Source organism: Typopeltis vanoorti, chromosome 11 (assembly GCF_054136105.1).
Source record: "Typopeltis vanoorti isolate ZY-2024b chromosome 11, IOZ_Tvanoo_1.0, whole genome shotgun sequence".
In the NCBI taxonomy this organism is placed as follows: domain Eukaryota; kingdom Metazoa; phylum Arthropoda; class Arachnida; order Uropygi; family Thelyphonidae; genus Typopeltis; species Typopeltis vanoorti.
Window position 1 is genome coordinate 75,174,557 of NC_143559.1, and position 22,765 is coordinate 75,197,321.

General features: G+C 34.5%; 2 protein-coding genes across 2 annotated transcripts in view; one reads left to right on the forward strand and one right to left on the reverse strand.

Annotated features, from left to right (window-relative positions):
• Window positions 1-2,730, forward strand: part of LOC150101749 (corrinoid adenosyltransferase MMAB-like) — a 134,352-nt gene extending 131,622 nt beyond the window's left edge. The window contains exon 9 of the mRNA XM_090401058.1: window positions 2,470-2,730. The gene's annotated coding sequence lies outside the window, so the exon portion shown is untranslated. The remainder of the gene's footprint in view (window positions 1-2,469) is intronic.
• LOC150101750 (somatomedin-B and thrombospondin type-1 domain-containing protein-like) overlaps window positions 2,694-22,765 on the reverse strand; it is an 80,447-nt gene continuing 60,375 nt past the window's right edge. Inside the window, exons 3-4 of the mRNA XM_090401057.1 lie at window positions 15,049-15,169; window positions 2,694-2,979 (exon numbers count right to left, since the gene is read on the reverse strand). Of these exons, the coding sequence (XP_090257183.1) occupies window positions 2,694-2,979; window positions 15,049-15,169 (407 nt within the window). The remainder of the gene's footprint in view (window positions 2,980-15,048; window positions 15,170-22,765) is intronic.

The following is a 22,765-nucleotide window of genomic DNA, read 5'->3' on the forward strand; positions in this document are numbered from 1 at the left end:
TCTCTTTCTTTCATTTTGAATTATGTTAAAGAAATTTGTTGCAGTTTATAAATTAGCCATCATATATTTTGCTTTGATGTATTATATATAAGCTAAAGTGTTAGTCTGCAACAGTAATGTGCTGTTTGTTCTATGACCTTTTGTGAGATTAATATTAAAAAATACAAGCTTGGCTTAGGCTTTGATGAGTGATTTGATTATACTAGTACCTTTTTTATTTCTGAGTAGTCTGCCATAGCCCAAGGTTTTCTTTAAAAGTTAAATGAATAAAAAGATATTCACCTTTAGATTTGCTTACTAGGTTTTGGAGGAACAACTTCAATGCCTTCCAACTAACAGTGACTAAAGGACTGAGGAATGAGTTTCAACTTTCCCACTTGGGGAAAGTAGTGGTTCTTCTCTACCCTTTCCATTTTCTGTTTAGTTTCTCAATCTTTCAGACTGAATAGCCTTACTGTTAGTATAAAGTTTGCATTTATTAATTTGAAACACTTCTCTACTATGACTAAGACAAATCTGTTTAAAAAAAAGAATAGTTTTATTATAGTCCTAGTTAGAAGTGTTAAGTCAATTTTTCCATTGAAAAATGATTTTTGTATTTGATTATTGTGACATTGTCATATGCATCATTCTGTCTATGGTTGTATATTAAGAGTGCTTGATCAGTGTTCCTGTTTTTTTTTTGTTTAAGTATTGGAACATTAATATAACTTGCAGAAGTAAGGATTACTTTATGGTGAGAAAAGTTGAAAAACACTGTGTGAGGTGATAGTTATTGTTTGCTGCATTTCTAATATTAATCTTCTGATGTAATGCATTTAACTGTTAAAATACTGAAACCTTTTGTTAAAATTTAATATCAGGCAGTAAAGGAAAATACAAATGCATAAAATTTTTGCATTGCAAAGATGTGAAGAAAAGTTTTTAAAAACAAGCATATAATGTTAATTCATTTTTTTTTATTATGCAAAATAATAACTATGGTATTTAAAAAGTATTTTTTTTTATTTGGCATATATTCATATATAAATGATGCACATCAAAATACCAAATAAGATTTCCTATACAGAAAACAAAACATTAAAAGAATAAACTACCGTCACATTCATAGAGTACCAATCCTTTTTGCATCATTCTAAATTGCTACAAATACTAATTTATTTATTTTTTGTTGTTTTCTTATGATTCAGATTACAGTATTCATAATACAACATACAGATTTATCAAACTGAAATACTTTTCTATTTTTACATAACAGAATATTATTGATAATTTTAAATATTTTCTTTAATAAATATGACATGATTAAGATTTATAATATTTTCCTGTTTAGAAACAGTAGTTAAGTACTGGAGCTGTTGAATTCAGATTCCTTGTATTTCATAATGATGATTTGAAATAGCAGTGGATGGACTGGGTTGAACTATGAATTACACATGATTATTTTTTATATATTTATTTTCTGATTTTAAAATTCAAACATTTAAAATTTTGACATTCAGGTTTTCAGAAACTGAACACAAAATACGCATTTCTGCATATAAGATGAATAGCTACTTATGCACCTTAAGTTTCATTTCGTTAGTTTCTTAAACTGAACTTCGGTTACTATATATGATAAACTTCAACAGCAAAATTCTTTTTTTTTTTTTTTTTGCTTGCCTATGCTAATGAAAAAAAAGATGCCATAATGTAGTTTGCCAAACAGAGGTGTGTATCTTAAAGTTTAAAAAATGATGTATTTCAGACTTGAAGAAATAAATTTGAAATTTGATTATTATGGCACTGTCATTATATCCTCCAAATGAGCAACAAAAACATGTGCATACAAGTGTCTTTTGTTTTAGCTGCTTATTAGTTCGTTCAGTATAAATATTTGGATTGAACAGAAGATGAGACCAATATGCAAGATGTAAATTTAGTAATAATTTTATTTAACTTCAAGAACTGTTTATTCTTATTAATTTGTTTTAGAATTGATTGCAGAGTCTAGTTTTTGTATCTGTCTGCCTATATAATAATGATAAAATTCTTCGTTTACTTTCTCACTTTGTAGTCTTCAAAATGCTGTTTCAAAATTCTTTTTTTGGACAACACAAACAAAAAATAGCAGCCTTGTTGAGGGCTTGTATTAATTTGCAACTGTGCTATATATCACCAACACCATACATATCTAAACTTAAGTGTTAAACAGCTAATGAATGAAGGGATAGTAAATGCACAGATTGCAGAACGGCAGTGAGGTACTGGTTTAACTACTACATGTAGTATACATCATTAGTATACATAAGCTAATTTCTAAGAGGACTGAAAAAAAAAAATCTGCTGGTGCAGATTTCAAACACAAATCAACAATGTATTATATTAAATACTCTGGCATATATTTGTTATAAGATATAATAATGTAATGGCACTTTGCTATAATGATCAAAATGTGATGTTTTCATCTTTTCTCTTTGTTTTAAATAGGTTGATGAAGAGCAATTTAAATGCCAGTGCATATTTTGGATGGAAGATTCAGACTGACAAAAAATAGCAAACTGAGAGATGTAATTCTGAGATCACCATCCATTACTGTGTTAGGATGGACCACAGCAAAATATAACTAAAATTCAAGTCTTTGCATTTTAAACATTCTTAATAGTTTTCATTGATTTACCTACCACAGATTCAGAATGAAAATGTTGGCAATATCAGACAAAAATAAAATCGGGTTTTCCATCATTATGACATGGACAGTGATCCATCTTTTCTTTCCTCTGCCATCGACCATGACATTGTGGAGCAGCAAGAAATGCCCACCTTGTTGATTTGCGTTCAGCACCATGACCATTGCAACGGTAACCAAGGTGCTTTCTCATTGCTGCAGCCTCACATGAAATGCATACTTGAGATCCTTTTGAAAGAAGACCTGATACATCTTCTCCAAGACTTTCACATGCTTTACGAACTTTGATTACTTCAAATATGACACAGTATCTGAGAAGACAAGAAAAAAAGTTTATCTAGTAATTATTATATTTCAGAATAACTTGACTATTTTATGTTTGTACCCATTTGAAAGCATTAGAGTTGTTTAATACTAAAGTTTTACTTCATAAAATCAGCACTTAATAGCTGAGAAATATTTTTTTTTTATTTTCTAAAGATGAGTGTATAAATGTTTTCAGAATTTATGGTTTGTTATCATTATGCAAGTGATAAACAAATAGCATTTGATTATTCAAATAACAGTAAAATAATTATAGGATTAGTCTTCTAAAAAATTATTAATAGAAAACTAGCTCTGAAGTTTTAATTGTTGAACTATAATACTATTTTTTCTGCCACATCTTACTTCCTGAAGTTGCATTCCAGAAAATATTAATGACCTGAGTGTCATCTATATAATAGAACAGCTTAAATCAGATACAAGTTGTTTTCCTTTTCTGACTGATGAAATGCTTTGCAGTTGTTGATCTGCAAAGTTGTTGATCTTTGCAGTTGTTGGTGAAGTCTGAGTACTCGAAACTAGATCATGTTGACAATTTAATACCTCTCAGTGTAAGAAACAGCTGAAAGTGTCTGTCTGAAAAACTATCTCAAAATCAATAACTTTCTGTGAATTGAATCTCATTTGGCCTCTCAGTTAGGAAAAGGAAATCTGGTTGTCTGGAGTGACTATGTGACAGATGAATGTGTTGCAACACAAATGCAACACATTCACCAACTTAATTTTGGTAGAGTGAAACCCACATTATCCTCACCTCATGGAACAAATGAAAAGGAGATCCAAATTCAAGACACTGGATATGGAAGATATCTTGGAATGAAGTGTTCAGCAGAGGTGAATGCTGGTCTTGAAATTCATGCTTGCTCTTGTTATCATTCAGGGAGTGAGAGGTGTGATTAAAGTCTAATTAGCGGAATAATGAATTACTGAGCATTTAAAACTATATATTTAGAAATGTATGTACATTTTCATACAAATATAACATTTATTTTACAAATGATATTCTATTTTTTTTAATTTAGCTACTTAAATACAAATTCTACCCTATGGTTCTTCTTTATGAACTGGTTAATAACATCGTCATAAAAATTTGGTTGTAACTTAATTTTCCCAAGCAACACGCAAAGGCTTGGGAAAGGCTGGCTGAAGCTCACTGGCTAGAGCTACATTGACTACGTATGGCCTGTGTTTAAGCAACAGAGTGAGACGACATGACATGGCTATGCGTGCACGTGAAATCACAGTACTGCTACAAGGACCTGGAAGCTCCTAGAACCGAGCAAACATTGGCCTTTGATACACAACGAAAACTCAATTATTGCCACGCAAGCTTAAGACGTCTTCTGTCTACAAAAATAAAAGTTTAAATGGAATGCTTATAAATACATGCATTTATTAACAAATAAATATTACTTCTTTCTCAATTAATGAGCTTGTGCAGTAAGCATAGAGAATTCGCCCCTGGTGTTCAGTCGTCAGAAAAGCCATTGACAGCATTTGTGGCCAGTGAAAAGTCATTTATAAGAGGAGGAAAAGTATGGGGAAAAAGTACAGTCCAAAGGCACAACACTGCTGGTGGCAGTGTTGTGCCTTTAAACTGTAAGGAGGAGCCATTTACCTGGACACACAGCAAATGACTATAGAAGAAGGTTGCAAAGGATAGAAGATAGTTTGGTGAATAGACTTCCTGCCAGATCTGAAACAGTAAAACACTAACTTCTTTAACCTTTTCATGATCCTTGTCCAAATAGGAAAGATTGAAGACTGAACAGAATCACCTTAATTCTAGGACATAAGTTTTAAGGACAGTGGGAAGGACATCATCAGAGATAGAAAACTTGGAGTTCAAACTACTCTGAATTCTTATTCTTTTTGACAAAAATACCAGAAGAGGTGCTATATGTTGAGCTGTCTCCACTGTGGGAGGCAATTCGCCACTGTCATTAGGCATAGGTTGGAGGAAAATAATAATACTATGTCTACCCCCATCCCCAAATGATGCAGTGAAGGTCAGAGGGTGCACCCAGTGCCAGTGCTAAGGTCTTTGCTGCCCGCATGCAATTTCTATCTAAGCGCCCCTATAACTATCCAGGCATGTGTGGTTCTTTTAAGATAATGAAAATTTAAATTATTTGAAATTTCTTAAATAAATTTTGACAGAACAGCCACATGTTGGTTCGCTAAATGTAATGAACAGGGGAGTGTTGACTAGGCATTATAATCATTAAAAACCCGAATATTCAAAAAAATTCTCAAAATTTAAAGCAAATTTTGATAAAGCCACTTCACTTTAATCGTTGAATATAATGATACAGGAATTATAGCCTTCTCACTGACCCGAATCGCTAACAAAATTAAAATGAATTTTAATTAAAGTTAAAATTTATTTGAACTAAAGTTTAAAAAATTTTTGCATTTTACAAGTTACTAAATTCTTAGTAACTTGTAAAAAGTTTTTAATAATTTTTATAAATGGAACTATCTTTTAGGAAAATAAGAGGAACTCAAGATAGATGAGAAAATAAGAAAAGAATTCAGAAATAATTAGAACATTTAATATAAGTATTCGAAAAATAAAATCTTCACAGAATAACAGAAAATAAATTAAATTACATAAATATACTTGAAATTTTTTTAATTAAAATTTTAGTGTTTTTGATTTCATATTCACAAAATTAGAAATAATGGTCTTAACGTCTAATTCCGCACATATATCATTTTCCAATAGCTATTAACGCCAAACTAACAAGCCTATTTTGTGACATACTTGTTCTTAAGTAGGTTTTAATCAATTTCAGCTTGGCAAAGGAACGTTCTCCGCTCGCTACACTAACAGGTAAAGTTAAAAGTTAATTCTTAAAGCAATTGAAAAGTTAGGGAAAGATAAATTATTGGACACAATAAAATTAAGAATATCGAAAGGGTTTTGAATATTTAAATTATCCTTCCGAAAAATATCCCGGAAAGCACATAACTCGCTTTCTGGGATATTTCGCAACTTGATTATTGTCAGTAGCCTACTGAGATGCGTACCATATGACTGGTTTACCTGGCAACAAATGTTTTGTACGAAAATTCGTTTCTGCGCATGTTCATCATTTCACTTTAGATAGACTGCAGTAGACACAACATTCTGCAGGCAAGCGTCTGCTCTCACTGCAAAATTGTAAACATCTGGCTGATCAAAGAGGAGGCAATATACAATTTTTTTTAAATTTTTATTTGGTGTATCCGGCGTTATTTATATATTGATCATTCTAAGAATTTTTTTTGTTTTTATGATAAAAATTTTGTTTCTTAAAAATGAACCATGGCCCGACGGCGGTGCCCCTTTCATAGCGGTGCCCGCCTCTGCCGCCCTGGGTGCACCCAGTGGCCCTGTAAGGGATCCGAAGGCTTAACTACTATTTAAACAGCAAGCAAGTTTAATGCAATTGGCTCTTTCATAATGATTGGTTGGGGTTTCTTTGCAGTTAAAGCTAAGTGCAGGCAAAGTGCAAAACTAGACTCCCAATCGCAGACTACCAGTGTAGGCTTTGATGTTGGAAATCCTTAGTGGAATCGAAAGTATTCATTTTAGTTAAATTATCTGTGTAATTCAGCCATAGTATATACACTGATTATTCTAATTGGACCTGGAGCACAGAAACATTATTTCATGAAAAGTAGAATTCCATGTGGTATCCTGTCAAAGGATACCACATGGAATTCTAATCAAACTGCAGCACATGGGGATGGATATAGGGGGTTGGTGAGATTGATATGACGGTGGTTGATGGAGAGATATCAGAGAGTAGTTATTCAGGAGCAGAGTCCAGAAGAAGGCCTGTGACTAGCAGCATGCTACAGAGCTCTGTTCTTGGGCCACTACTGTTTATTTTGTACATTAATAATATAAGAAAGGATATGAGAGTAACTTTCAGTTGTTTCCTGATGGTGCAAAATTGGGTAGTGCAATGATTAATACGGATAATGTTGAAATTTAATATGGCAAAGTGTAATTTTATGCATTTTGGGGTGAAAAGATTACCTGCTGTATACCACATTATGATGGAACTACACTCCAGGAAATTGACAAAGCCAGAGATTTGGGAATATTAGTGGATAAGGGGAGTTAAAGTTTAGAGAGCACATAGCAAAAGTGGCTAAAGCAGCTCATCGGATTACTTGGTTACTGAAGAGTCCTTTGGCAAGCAGGTTATAACTTCTCTTTATTAAGCCTTGATAACACCCCATCTTGACTACTGTGCATGAATCTGATCATCTTACTTTCTTGGTGGTGATGAAGAGGTGGAGAGACTCCAGAGGCAAGTGACAAAGTACGAACTTAGTAGGTACTTGGAATGAACCTTACAAGAACAGGTTGAAGATTTTCGGGCTACAGAAGTTGGTTGACAGGCAGAAAAGGAGTGATATGATTGAGGCATACACGTTACTGAAGGGTTTTTACAAGATTAATACAGAGGAAATTTTTCAGAACAGGTCTGGTGATGAGAGAACTAGGGTCCATCCTTGATAACTGAGCAAGAGTATGGTTAGCTAGGGTGTTAGAACTCAATTATTTGCTTGGAGAGTAGTGAATGAGTGAAATGGATTACGAGTGGAATGATTACAACTATGGTAACATTGATTGGAAGGAGGAGAGGACACGTGGTAAGAAGGAATTGCACTTTATGCAGTTATTAAGGGATAACTATCTGCACCAGCATGTAATGGAAAACACTAGGGATTCAAGAGTGCTTGACCTAGTAATTGCATCTGAGAATTTGACTATAATGAATATGACCACGTTGCCCTCAATTGGTGAGTGTGATCATAGGGTCTTGACCTGGAAGGTGGCTAAATGTATGGAATTTGCAATTAAGACAGGGTACATGTGGAATTACCGGGCTGGTAAGTATGACAAGCTTATGAGCTTGCTTGGTTCAGTGCCATGGCATGTAAAACTGCAAGGGCTGGATGTTGATAGTGCAGGGAGGTGGTTAAGGAGCGTTTCAGGAAGTAATGGCTGACTGTATACCTAGAGTCTGAATGAGTAGGGGTTAAATGAATGAATAACACCATTAAGCTTGAGCTGCAAAAAAAAAGAAACAACTGTGGATGAAATTTAAGGAGAAAGGTGACCTGCAGGCACACGAACGGTATAAAGTGCAGGCCAGAAGGGTAACGAGTGTGGTAAGAAAAACAAAAGCGGATTATGAAAGAAAATTAGCCATGCAAGCTAAAGAGCATCCCAAACAGTTTTTTCGATATGTTGCAAGTAAAAGAAAAAATGTATATGGCAGAATGATTTTAAGGAATGTCGATGGTAGGGAGATAACCGAATCAGTTGATATAGTGCAATTACCAAGCACTTTGCAAGAGTATATCATCCAGGTGGTGATATTGCAGGAATGAAGGAACCAACAGCTTATACGGGAATTGTGGTGAATGAAGTGGAGGTGAATAGTCTATTACAAACCTTAATGTGAATACATCTATAGGATTGGATAGTATACCAGCTCATGTCGTACGTGAAGCGGCTAAAGAATTGTCAGTGCCATTGACCATTTTGTTTAATTTGAGTCTTGGGTCTGGGTTAGTCCTGAGGGGGTGGAAAGAGGGGAAAATAGTTCCACTGCATAAAGGAGGTTCCAAGTCTGCAGTTGAAAATTACCGACCGATCAGCATATCAGGAGTTGTTGTCAAGGTCTTGGAGAAAGTAGTCAAGAGGAAAATACAGGAATGGATAGATGAAAATCGGATACTGTATGGGGGACAGCATGGTTTTGTGAAGGGTAGATCATGCCACACTAACTTGCTTGCGTTTTATAACAGTGACGGCTGAACTGGATAAGGGTAATGGGTTTACAGTGATTCTGCTGGACCTTGCTAAGGCCTTTGACAGGATACCACATGGAACTCTAATCAGTAAACTGGAGGAGATGGATATAGGGTTGGTGAGATGGATAGGAGGGTGGTTGATGGAGAGATACCAGAGAGTGGTTTATTCAGGAGTTGAGTCCAAAAGACGGCTTGTGACTAGTGGTGTGCCGCAGGGTTCTGTTCTTGGACCACTACTATTTAATTTGTTCATTAACGATATAGGAAAGAATTTGAGAGGAACTGTTCATTTGTTTGCTGATGATGCAAAGTTGGATAGAGTAATTGTGAATGCACATGATGTCAAAATTTTGCAGGATGATTTGGATAGTTTGGAGGTCTGGGCTAAGGAGAATGGATGTCAATTCAATGTGGCTAAATGTAAGGTTATGCATTTTGGGGTGAAAACATTAGCAGCAGTATACCACATTGGTGGAACTGTACTCCAGGAGATTGATCAGGCCAGGGATTTGGGAGTGTTGGTGGATAGGGAGTTGAAGTTTAGGGGGAACATTGCAAAAGTGGCTTAATCAGCTCATCGGATCAGTTGGTTACTGAAGAATACTTTGATGAGCAGAGACAAGCAAGTTATTGTTCCTCTGTATCGAGCCTTGATACAGAGGAACAATAAGAAGAAACCCTGGTGCCCAGATTTCGGTGCCAGGGTTTCTTCTTGATGGGGAGGAAGTGGAGAGGATCCAGAGGTGAGTGACCAAGATGATAGCAGGTCTATGGAATGAACCTTATGAGAACATGTTGAAGATTTGTGGGTTGCAAAAAATGGTTGATATGCAGAAAAGGAGTGATATGATTGAGACGTTCAAATTACTGAAGGGTTTCTATAAGATTAATTCAGAGGATATTTTTGAGAACAGGACTGGTGGTGGGAGGACTAGGGGCCATCCATGGAAACTGGGCAAGAGTGTGGTTAGCAAGGGTGTTAGAACTAGGTTTTTTTTTTACTTGGAGAGTGGTGAATGAGTGGAATAAGTTGCCAGAGTCTGTTGTGGGTGCCATGACTGTGAATGAGCTCAAGGCGAAGTATGATATACTGTGTGAATGTTGAATAGTTGTTCTTGACATTATGTTAGGGCCTCCCTCGATGAGTCTAAGAACTCCTTGGAGTTGCCGGTAATAATAGTGATAGATACTGCAAATTTTGGATAGTGCTTTTCATGATGTTTAGGGCCTCCCTCAGTGAGTCTAGGGACTCCACGAGTAGCCCATAATAATAACTCCTCTCTCTTATTCTCGCGATAGTCCTTCTACATGATCTTATTATGGATCTCTTGCTTAAAAAGATTATTAAAAAACCACGTAAGTCCACATTAATAACTTTAATTAATAAATGAGGTAGATATTTTGTACTAAAAATAATAGTACATCTTCAGTGTTACAAACAGATAGGAATAGAATACAAGTAACGAATATTTGGTAGATCACCTATTAAAATACAATATTGTCGCGAGCTAGGAAATGAAAGAAAATAATAAATATTTAAGATAATTAGTTTTTTAATGATTACATAAAATAAAAGTCTCCCAGATCTTCGAGAGATCATTTCGATTTAAATTCGGTCGGTGTAAAAAAGCTTCACAACTTTCTTTAAAGAGGCATTCATATTTGAACCTGCATCTATGAAGTAGAATAGCTTTATCCCACTGGATATTATGGGTAGTAGTAATATTGTGTTGTTCTAGACCAGACTTCTGAGGTTTGTTGTAATCAGTAAAAAGATTGCCTATCCTATTTACTCTTCAAACTCTAAGGACACATTCAGATGCTGCATTATTTAAACATCTTTTTAAAGCTTCCCATGTACTGCTGATATCCTTTCCATTCAGTAAATGATACCATTGAACCAAAGATGGTATTCTCCTGAGTTGGCCATAATTTCCAGATTTGTAGTTTAGCATGTAACCTAATTGAAACATCCATATATTGTAGTTGGCTATTTCCCCAGGTTATTATGGCATGATCACTGTCACATCCTTAACTGAATACATGTATGATCAAATCTAACACTCTTTGTCCTCTAGTTGCTTCTTTCACATGCTTGAAAAAGTTATCTCAACAGCTCAAATTCTCCTTTGTTCTTCTCTACTACTTGGTCAGTATTTGGATAATTTAAGTTGCCCATAATAATTACTCTTTCAGTAAGTAGCCAGCAGGGTACTTTGGCAATGCATTTCTTCAGCAAATGAACTACCAGGTCTCTAGCAACACCCCACCATATATTTCATCATGTTAGTCTGCCTCCCCCCCCTCACACCAGATAGCCTCAAACTCACTGTTACAGAGGACATTATTACCATTATCGCTTTCATAAGTTTCTTTTCTAACTGCATTCAAAATCATTGATATCATTTACTAATGATATTAGATGACTTGAGGAGGGATATTACTACTGTCATACTGTAAAAATAAATATAAGTAACAAGTCACCTTCTTGTTTGTTTTTAAATGTACAGTTCTGCTTGACTCAGTTGGGCAACTTTTTTTTCCCCTTCACAGACATGCTGAAAATTCCGGAATCCAAAGCATAGTGCATCCCTACAGTAGATTCATAGCCATGCTTATTGACATTCCTGTCACCATTACATTTAGCTGAACTTGTATAACTTCAGCATTCCTCTTGAGATGATCTAGTTTCCCTGACTCTGCATTAGGTCTCATGCCAATAAATAATTTCTCCTAGCACCTGATGCTAGATCCATTCAGGTGCAGGCCATCATTTATATAGGAGTATTTTCTGTCATCGAACTCACTCCACACATCCTATAAACAATTTTTTTTCCTACATAGCCTGTGCATTGGCTATCATAGCCTTCCTTTTTAACTCATTGCTATCGTATGTTGGTAATAAAGTAACCATTTTTACTTTCTCACTTCTTCCATCAAGCCTTTCATATCCCCTCTCATACCTGACAAGCACTACCATCTCTTTTACTTTTCTGTTTCTCTATTGCCTTTGTCGCATCCTTGTTTTAGTTCCTGGGAAGTTCATTGTAGTGAAGCACAAATATAAATATCGAATCACTATACCATATGATTTACGTTTTCATAAAAAAGTTTAAAAAAAATCAGCTAATGCCTTTTAATCCCTTATAGGGAATAGGCGAGGCCTTTAAACCCTATCTAATTTTTGGAGACTGAGTGGGCAGTTCAGTCTCCACTGGTAGTCAATCAGAGATAGCTGTCCCATGACTATTGCTGATTAAAAATCGCCACCGATGAAGAGACGGGAAAACAAGCGCTGCATCTCTTGGTACCTAACCCCTGTCTGAAATTTGTGGGTTCTACGGTCGATTTTCTTGCGTTTACGGGACGAAAAAACCTGCTTGTCCGTGACAGAGATCGACTAACTCGGGAAGCGGTTATTATTATTAGTAGCATTATTATTCATTAGTAATTTACGAATTTCCCCACTTTCCTCTTGTTATCATTCTCCTTATTTTTCTTTTCCTGTCTTAGTTCATATAAACGCTTTTCTACTTTCTCCAATTCCCTAGTCGATTTTCGAATAATTCCTTTTAATGTTGAAATTTTATATGTTAATTTTTCTTCATTTGTGTCATCTAGTGCTGTAACTTAAAGAGTCGCCCGCCACGGGCGCAACTAAGTTTGGGGCGCAAAACGTAAAAAATAAAATAAATAAATAGATATAAAAGTCTGCTATTTTATATTGTATTTTTAAATTTCGGGCAATACGCCGCTTTAGACACAAATTCTGCAACTCATTTTGATGGGGTTAATAGTATTTAACATATTGCATTTAGTAAAATTTAACTTGTTGCATTTAAATTTCCGGACTAGGCCATAACACTATATTAGTGTCTGAAATAGTGTAAGTTCTGATTTTATATATATATATAGTTGAGGAGGGGGAAAAATAAAACTTGTCCATGCTAAAGATCAACTAATGCAAGAGAACCGGGTGAAAAAAGCCTAGAAAAAGTTCCTCTGCTCGATGATTAAAATCAAACTTCGAACTTTCCTTTTACAGGTGGTCTAGCGCTATGGAATTTTTGTCATTTTTGGGTTGGGGGACGCAAGAGATACTTGCGTTGGGTTGGGGGGGGGGGACGCAAGTTAGACACTTGCCACAGGCGCTTCATATGCTCGTTACTGTACTGATGTGATCAATATAAAGATTCTTGTTCCACACTATCGTTATCCTTAACTTTTGATGCTGCTCTATTGTTCTGCCGTTTTAGCAGCGATTTTTAAAAACTATCTTAATTTAACAATGTCTTAAAATACATTAACAAAGTGTTCTGAAAACAATAAAATCAGTAAAATAAACAATAATATAGTAATAATGCTTTAACTAATCTAAAAATTATTCAATAAGTAAAAAAATGGAGGTATCACATAATAATAAATTCGCCTATTTTTTAAAAGCTTCAAATTGCACATTGATTAAGAACTAGCATTGGTGCTCTTAATTTTCTCTGCATGCTCTTTCCAGTTTCTCTAATTTATTTTTTTAATTAAAAGTAGCATCTTTTATTTCCCAAAAGAGAGTAGGCATGGCAGTCTGAGGATCGATGATCAGTCGGTCTCCACCCTCAGCTGTTACTCATAGCTGGTCCATGACTATCAATGATCAAAAGGCATTCCGGAAAAAGAGTGAGGCAGACAACTTATACTATCGAGTAGTCCATAACACTGTATATTAGTGTCTGAAATAGTGTAAGTTCTGCATTTGATTTTTTGATTTGCGGAGGGAAAAAAAAAAAAAAAAACACTTGTCCGTGCTAAAGATCGACTAATGCAAGAGAACCGGGTGAAAAAAGCCTAGAAAAAGCTCCTCTGCTCGTTGATTAAAATCAAACTTCGAACTGTCGTTTTTCAGGCGGTCTAGCGCTATGGAAGCAAACGCCATGTCCACAGGATTACGCAGGCAGTCCCAATAAAGTATATCCTCAAAAACTGCAGTGTGTTGCCTTTAATCTTTTATTTTATTTAGAATTCGGACCTAATTAACCTACTTAGAGCCAATTTGGCAATTATATTATATAAGTTAATCTTGGTTTTCAGTGGCATGATTCTTAAAAAAAAATCTATTTATAACGTATAGTTATAGTTTATTACACTTTAGGCCATCGTTCTATATATATATTTTTTTAAAGCATAGAAGAATAATAAAAAAAAAAGATAAGAAAGAATGAAAATTACCGCAAAGTAAATAACCGAACAGAGTTGTGCTGTCCTTTCCTATTGTTCCTTTATGCAAGTACCCGTAAGGAAAATGCTTAATAATAGTAATTAAAAAGAAAACTAAAAAACTTGATTCAACTGTGGCAAAGAGCACTAACTTTCATACAACCTTGATCTTGGATCAAGTCTGAAACCATAAATGACGTCACTGCAACTTGCTCATCTACCGTTAATTCAACAAGCCCCAGGGAGCAAAATCACTTTCACCCCTTGCATGTAAAAAAAAAACAAAAATGTCTGATGCTATGTTACAACATAGTTCTCCGCGTGACTTGCATTTCCGGAGGGATAAAAAGCGTGGCTCATCGTTTTTCACCTGACATTCGGGCTGGAGAGAGTGACCTTCAGAGGTCAGTGCCGCACGGGTAGTACTGGCACGCCAGGGGCCCATTTCATAACTGGCACTTTTTTGTCGCCTTCCTCTAGTCAAGGCTAAAGGCAGGAACGTTCACCAGATAAGAAAGCTTGCAAAAAAAAAAAAAAAAAAAAAAAAAAAAAATCAGGTCAATGGGGTTAGAATTAATTTGCTGAATAAATGTAGTGCCATGTTATATTAAAAACCCATTGCCATATTTAACAAAAAAATATAAAAAATGACCATTTATCTTGAAAGTTAATAGACTCGTAATTGGCTGTGTCGAAGAAGAGGGCTCTAAGATACTTCCATTTCATATTTTTTTTATTTGAATACACGATATTATATAAATAACAGGGGGAACTTTTAAAAAAAATACACACATATATATATATATATATATATATATATATGTTAAAGATACCAAGCTATTTTATATGTATATAAATATAAACTTGGTTTTAATCTACCCATTTCCCAAGTAAGTCAAGTTTGCGCTTGCAAGTAGTGCAAGTCTTAGGCAACTCGTGGTAAAGGTGGATGTAGTGGCTAATTTTAATGTATTAATAAAATTTAAATAAATTACTAAAGCTAAAGAAAAATCTTAATCACATACTCTTTTGTTCCTTCTTTGGCAGGATCTTTTGGATAACGAAGCCGTAAGTTCTTTCTGATATCATTGGTAGCATTCATTGTTCTAATAGTAGAATATCTGGCTGGCAATATCATAGCTGTTTCTAGAAAGAAAGAAAAAAAAATTTAAAATACAAAATATAACTGCGAAATAATAAATAATACGAAATATTTAAAATTAATTGAGTAATTGTATATAACAAAAGTGTACTTTCATAGCTTTAGAGATTGTTCATAAACTGTGTAAGCCTTTTAGGCTGAGTAGAGTTGAAGTTATGGTTTTGTTAGGATATGTAACAGACAGGAAACTAAAAATATTATTTTACTTTTTCCCCTCATTTTGCAAAAATGAAAAATAATTTTTCTCATTTGTTTTGTTAATACAATCCATGAACAGTAGAATTTACATGGAATATGCTACGAGTGGACGGTAGATAGCTTAGTGCATAGATGATGGGTTGTGTAGTGTCCTTCTGTGATGACTCCCTATTTTTTATGTCGAAGTTTTCAGCCATAGTTTAAGGAATGAGTGGAAATTGGATATTTGTAAATGTTTTTATGGCAGATGACTTTCGTCGTTCAGGGTGAGGTTTCACAAGTTATTGGAGGCATGAAGTGCCTTAAAAAGTTCTGATTTTAGTGTAAGCAGGATTACCAAATTATCTAAACCTTATTGCTCCCCATGCTACTAAATGCACGCAATCATTCGTGGATGGGGGAAAAGTAGACCAAAGTCAACTAGGATGAACTCTGAAATGAAAATTAATGCTTTCCTTGTATATTCATATTTCTTGGATGGCTATTTAAAAAAAGTTATTAAATGATCGATAAGATATAATACACTAATGATGTTAAAATTACAAGAGTAAAACTTCCGTCAGTTCATTCGGTATAGACGAAGTCCTTCGATTGGAAAAACCTGGGTTCAAATTCTGTCCAGGATGCGAAGAACCTTTATCAGGACCTTTTCAAGTGAAGGTGAGTTAGCCGATCTCATAGATGTAGCAGAGATTTCAGCCTGCAAAACTGGAAACTTTCGTGACAGGGCAATGAGCCTATCATGAAAGGGAAGGGAGAAGATGGAATATTAAGAGCATTATTTCTCTCGATGGCAGAAAGTCAAGCAGGCATTAATTGCTTGGATGACCTCATCTGTGTGCAGATGACCTCATCTGCACACATAGAATATAATAACACTATTTCCACAATCTGGAAGAAGGAACTCTGATGCAGGTATTCTGAGATTTGACTCCAAGAATTATTAATTAAAATAAAAAAAAATAGCTGATCCAGATAAAGCAACACTTACAATCTTCCCGTCCTCTTTCATTTTATATCAGTTTCACCCACGAAAGATTGATGACCTATAATACTCTAACGATAAGTGATAAATAACAGAAAATCTCTTTCTGTTATAATGATGCATAATGATGTTTCAAGCCTCCATAAAGAAAGGAAGTGATGTCCCACTAGGCAACGAAAAACATTCCTTTGAGATAATCGGCCATCTGGAAAATATCTTCCTGCCTACGTGATAATGGGATATTTCAACTTTAGGAAAGATGCTCTTGAATATTCTCAAGGGATGATATGAAAATGCCATTTCTGAAGGGCCAAAGTCAGGGGCGTATGGAATGGGGGAATATTGCAAAGTTTACTAGTTGTAGCGGTACATATGTCGCTTGCCCAGTTCAGCTATTATCAGAAAATGAAAATCATAAAGATTTTCATGCATAACCATGCTACAAGATGTTTTTTTTTTTGTGTGTGTATGCGTTTTTTTTTTAAGCATTAAATCCACACACTAGATGTTACAGAACCTATAACAGAATCGTTCCATTTGTAGCCAAGTAATCTGGTAAGAAGAATAATCGTGGCCAGAAAATCGAACGAGGAAGACTGTTTTCAAAGAACATAGGTAGGAAGAATGATAAAAGAAGAGAGGTTGCTTAATGAGTTGAAAGGAACTATCTATGGATACGGGTTATCAGTAGCTGATCTTGTTATATTATACCAGGAGATTCAAGTCCATGTATAATTGCATGAAAACAATGAATTACTCAAATTCAAAATTTATTTAGTACTGTATATGTAATGTACTGTAACAGTGATGATTTTCATCACTATGTAGAATCATCAACCTACATATTGAAGACCCGATGTGACTTCAAGAAGTATCGTGTTTGGTCTCTAGAGCAGGTTTTCAGGTTTATCTAACCCTGCGTTCACCCACAGCACTAATGTACTACATGTATATACTATATTTACAACTCTCATTGCTGCGAGAATTGAGATGAAAAAAACTAGGAAACGTGTTCGAAGGTTAGTTTTATGTTTTATGGAAAAACTGAGCACGCAGCGGGGAACTAATCTCATAATCACATTAAAAAAAAAAAAGTGCAAGAAACAAAAGTCGAACAGCAGGCGACGCATATAATAACTAACCTACCACCAACTGGGAACAGATCGATACACGCAAAGTGGTATCCGACGTATCGGCTAAACTTGTATATATTCCCTTGTAACTTCTCTTCTCTTTCTTTCCCTTCCATTTATCATATCTTATTTTAAATATTTTTTAAAAACGAATGTATTTTGTTTTTTATTTTTATTTTGTTTTTAGCAACCTATCCTTCAGCCTTAAAGTTTCTTAAAGTCACAGGCATTCACCGTTTCTATAACTGCTTTACGGAAGCCATTTCACACATTTCCAACAGTAACTAAAAATTAAGCTTCGTATATTTATTCTCGAGCTTTCGTAGCTTAGTCGGTATAGACGAAGCCCTTTGGTCGGAAAGATCTGGGCTCGATTCCCGTCAGTGACGTGAGGAACCTTTATCTGGTCTTTTTCGACGAAGGATGAGTTAGCCAGTCTCCTACGGCGGTAGGAGGTTTTTTCACTCGGAAACTCTGGTTATTCGGCCCCCAGAACAGGCAGACCAACCCCATGAACACACGCATCTACAGACATAGTACACACCGGGGAGGCATAGGGCCAACCACCTTATCCTCGAGTGCGGTTGCAAGAATACTTACCTCGACACCGTAAAAGTTAAAAGACGGAGATTAAGGAAGAAAGAAAGATATTTATTCTCTCTCTCTCTCTCTCTCTCACACACACACACACATTCCATGAACTAACTTCAGTATAAAATTTCCGTTATAAACTTCAGTTAAATCTCTAAGTTTCTGCTGGATAAATTCAAGTTTAAACTAACCAACTGGTTCTCGTAAATATCATGAGGCAGTCCCTCCACTTCATATTATTTATAAATTATTTATATAAAATAAATCCCCAGCGTCTTTTATTTCCAAAAAGGAGTAAGCAATGGAGCTCCTTTGGACCTAACTAACTTTTTGAAGATTAAAAAGAATCTGGCCTCCACTTCAGCCATCACTGACTAAGGCTCAAGGCTATCAATAAATCAACTTTCAGGTGAAGAGATTATGGCAGACTAGTGCCACCATCTCGTAGTCCTAAATCCTAACAGATATATACTGCCAGTAACGCTTAGCTGTATAGTGATTTTTTAAAGTAAATCATTTGATTATTGGAACAGACCTTACAAGATTATGAGCTGAGGGTTGTCAATGCACAAAAGATACTTGTTGGTAGTATGAATATTTTTCATATACAGGTATATATATATATATAATTTGTTTATGCAATGATAGATTTATAAATTTATAGCATAAATAATGAAATCTTTCACATCTTTTCGGTTATTGAAATAAAAAAAAAAAAACAGAAAAATTCAAAAACATCCCTTATAATAAGTTTTAATTTATCATCTAGTTTTACCAGAACGAATTCGTACGATGTTGAAATCAGAACTTACTGAAGTACAAAAAAAAGCTGATGGTCCCTTTAACCACAAACTTTACACTCGCCAGCAATTTAAGACGTACTTTTGCAATATAAAAGTAAAAGCGTACAAAATAAAATTTATCGATGGTGCAATTATTGAAATTTCGCTAAGTATTGGGTAACCTATGAAAGAAAGAAAAACGAGTTATTAGCTAAGTTTTTCTGAAAGAAAAGAAAAAAAAAATTAGTCTACGAACTTGATAGGTTTCGTATATCTGTATGACGCTGTTCGTGAGACTTTAGAACTTTGAAATAAAAGAGGGAAATAAATGAGGTTGTACTTTAGTAATAGGTCAGAAAATATGACCTGTGCAGGTTTCGAGTAGCAACTAGAAGTGGTAAAGTTCAAAAAAAGATAGGGTACTGTATATAATCAAAGATCAGGGTGAGTGAACTGAATGCCTATCATTAGATTCTTACAGGATCTGCTGACATCACTACCGATCAGTGTCCTTTACTGAATACATTGTAATCATTTTCCAAAGTACAAAGTACTTGGCCTTATCACGGAAACAGAGAATGAATCTTTCGAGTTTGTTTTTGTATACGTAAGACCAGAAGTAAAAGTGTTTTTATTTATTAATTCTATTTATAATTGCGTCATAAATCGAAAGTGTACACTTCTCGTATAACAATGGAAGTATCAATTAAAACATGTCTTCAGATTTTAAATAGTCTTGATTTTCAGTTAAAATATATCGGATATCTGCAGACCTTTCAACTGAAATGCTGCTTAAAGTTAGGTCGAGACCCATTAAAGAGACCAGAAGTAACATGCGTTGAAATCAAGGTAAAAAAGACTACGTTATTGAACTAAAATTGACGCGGTTGTTGTTCAAATAAACATTACAATAATTTCACTTGGCAACAGTGTCGGAAAGAATTAACTAAGTGATAAAAATATTTTCTCTCCACAACTTTAGAAACACCACCACCATATTTGACTATTTAAAACCCCAATACTCAATAGACAACTCTACTATTATAACTACTACTAAAGTCGTTCTTACTGTTGATTATTATAAATGACTTTTATAATACCAAGTTCTTGAGCGTATATTGGATTTGATAAATATAATAATAAGCGTATTTTATTAATTATTTTTTACGTCTATTTCCAAATATCAAGGATCCTCCCGCTTGGGAACTACAAGATTCGTTTCTTTTTTTTTTTTTTTTTTTTGAAAAGCACGTTGAACACTTCCCCTCATCATATCCTACATCAGTGTTTATCAGCACTGATGTAGGATAATTCACCTTGTCAGTCAACAGTTAATTTATTTAAGTTTATAATCGATTTTAGAAGAAAGTTTAACTAGTTAAATTTCGATAGCTAACTTTATATTCGGTTTGATGGTGGACAGGTAGAAAATTTCCCCGAAATGAGGAACAGGATAACGTAGATCTAGATCAAGATCAGTAATCTTTATATATATATATATATATATATTTTTTTTTTTAATTTATTATTTTTTTTTTCGTACTCACCTCCCATTAATATCGGAAGAAGGGAAGGCGGTAAACAACTGTTTTTTTTTTTTTTTTCCTTTTAATGATAACCCACTCACGAATGGTTGTTAAACTTACAAACCCAAAATAATCAGGATGAGTTAGAAATGTTCTATTTATGATTTGACAAAGTCAAACAGTGTACCACGATTCATTACCCAGCACTCAGAGTGCTGGGCAGTCTTTTTTCTTCATTATCAGGAACAGTAATCTAGTGAGGTGGTAGAATAAGAGTGAGACTTTTGTGTGACAATGGCTTCACTGCGAGACAAGATGTTTGGATTCTCTAATTTATTTTTGCCTTTTCCTTGGGGGTGGGAAAACCTCACTTTTGTAAGATGTAAATAGTAGCTCTTAACCACGCTACCGGCCAGGACGTATATATACGTCCACATTACAATGGATGCGAAGTGCATATTAAAAGTGTAATACCATTGATATTACATTGAAATTTATTATGGATACGAAGCTTTTGAGGATGTGTATTTGATCTTTAATTGCCGGTAAGGTGGTTGGTTGGTTGGTTGGTTCAAGTCACATTACAGTAACTTACATTATTTTTTCTTTCCTTTCATCTATTCCGTGAAGTTTAATTAATACCAACTTTTATCGCTATTTTACGAATGACGACCAAAATAAAAATATCAGGCTTCTTTCATGATCTTTGTCATGTTGTGTTTGCGATATTTCTGTAAATTGTCCGTATAAGCATGACAAAAGTTGTCTAGAGAATTCACACCGCGTAAAACAAAACCTTTCAAAATCACCACGATTTTTTTCCCCTTTGGCATAATAAGTAAACACGAATAAGTTTGGGAATTTGAGATTAATTTTTAATAAAAGTTTAAAATTTACTGACTTAAGGATTTAAATTTTTGTTCCTGAAATCATTATCATTTTATAGTGTATATCTTAATGGGATGCACCAGATGTTATGATTATCCAACACCATAAATATCTCATGACTAGTTTCCAATCGACTTTTTTTTTTCTCTCTCCTTCAAATTAGTCTATTATTTATCAGGTCTCCAACTGCGTCACATCAAATCGGTCTTATTAAAGCACTACTAACCGCATCAACCTGACTAGTTCTTTTTTCTGCCATCCGTGCGTCAAACACCTGTTTTGCTAATCTTTTCTCTCCCATTATGATTAAGTGACCTTACCAGTTCTGTTTATAGATTCTTAAATATCAAAATGTGTGACAGCTGTTACGCATTATTTATCATCTTCCTTTAAATAACTCAGCCCACCAAATAACAAGTGATTTTCCGCAGTCCAACTATATAATTATACAATTGTCACCATGTGTCAACACCACTGCATAAAGTATGAGATATTTTCCATTTGGATTTATTAGTCGAACATAGTTATTCATAAATATATTTATGAATAACTATGGTCTACTAATAAATCCAAAAGGAAAATATCTCATACTTAGTGTTAAGTGACCAAATATAAAAAGTTACTACCACTACATAAAATAAATTTAAAAAATTTTACTCGTATAGCTCGTCATAATTGTCATGATGCAAAATCAATGGAAGTGACCTATAGTTTTGATGCTAGTCATCAGCTAGTAGCAATCGTGTAAAACACACCTTAAGCGAAGGTGTGTTTTACACGATCCCTGAGTTGGTTGTTTTTTTGACGCTGGCACATCGGTTTTTCTTCGAAAGCAATTCAGCTTTTTACTTGACAAAAACTCGATTCCAGCACAAATATAAGACTAGTCAGACTAGAAACACGAGATGGCAGCAGTTGTCTGAATTCTTTCATGTTCATCTAGAACCGAAAAGTAGTTGTTGGAAGTTTTTCCACTTAGTTATACCATAAATTATATACCAAGAAATTATATACTTGGTTTAATCCTTTATCCAAGTGTAAGCAAACAAAGTTTGCGCCTGAAATCGGATACGACAACTCGTATATAGAGGCTAATAACTTCGCATCACATGCCTTAGTATCCCATAATGTAAAGCACATATTGCCCTGTCCTGATTATATTTCAGGCTCAAACTTTGTTTGCTTACACTTGGATAAAGGATTAAACCAAGTATATAATTTCTTTGTATCTTTAATTTAAACCGAAAAGTAAAAGACAAAGGTCATATGTAAAGACTAAGAAAAATCCGCTATTTCCAAAAGTTTAAATTAAAAGAGTGACATCTATTCTCTTTGAAAAATATTGAAAGAGTTATTTTATTTTTTAATGAATAATAATAATAAAATTATAAAAGATAAATTAATAAATAAAAATAACTGGTAGAGACTATGAAGAGTATAAGTGCTAAGGGTAGAGTTGTTAGTATATTGCACGAGT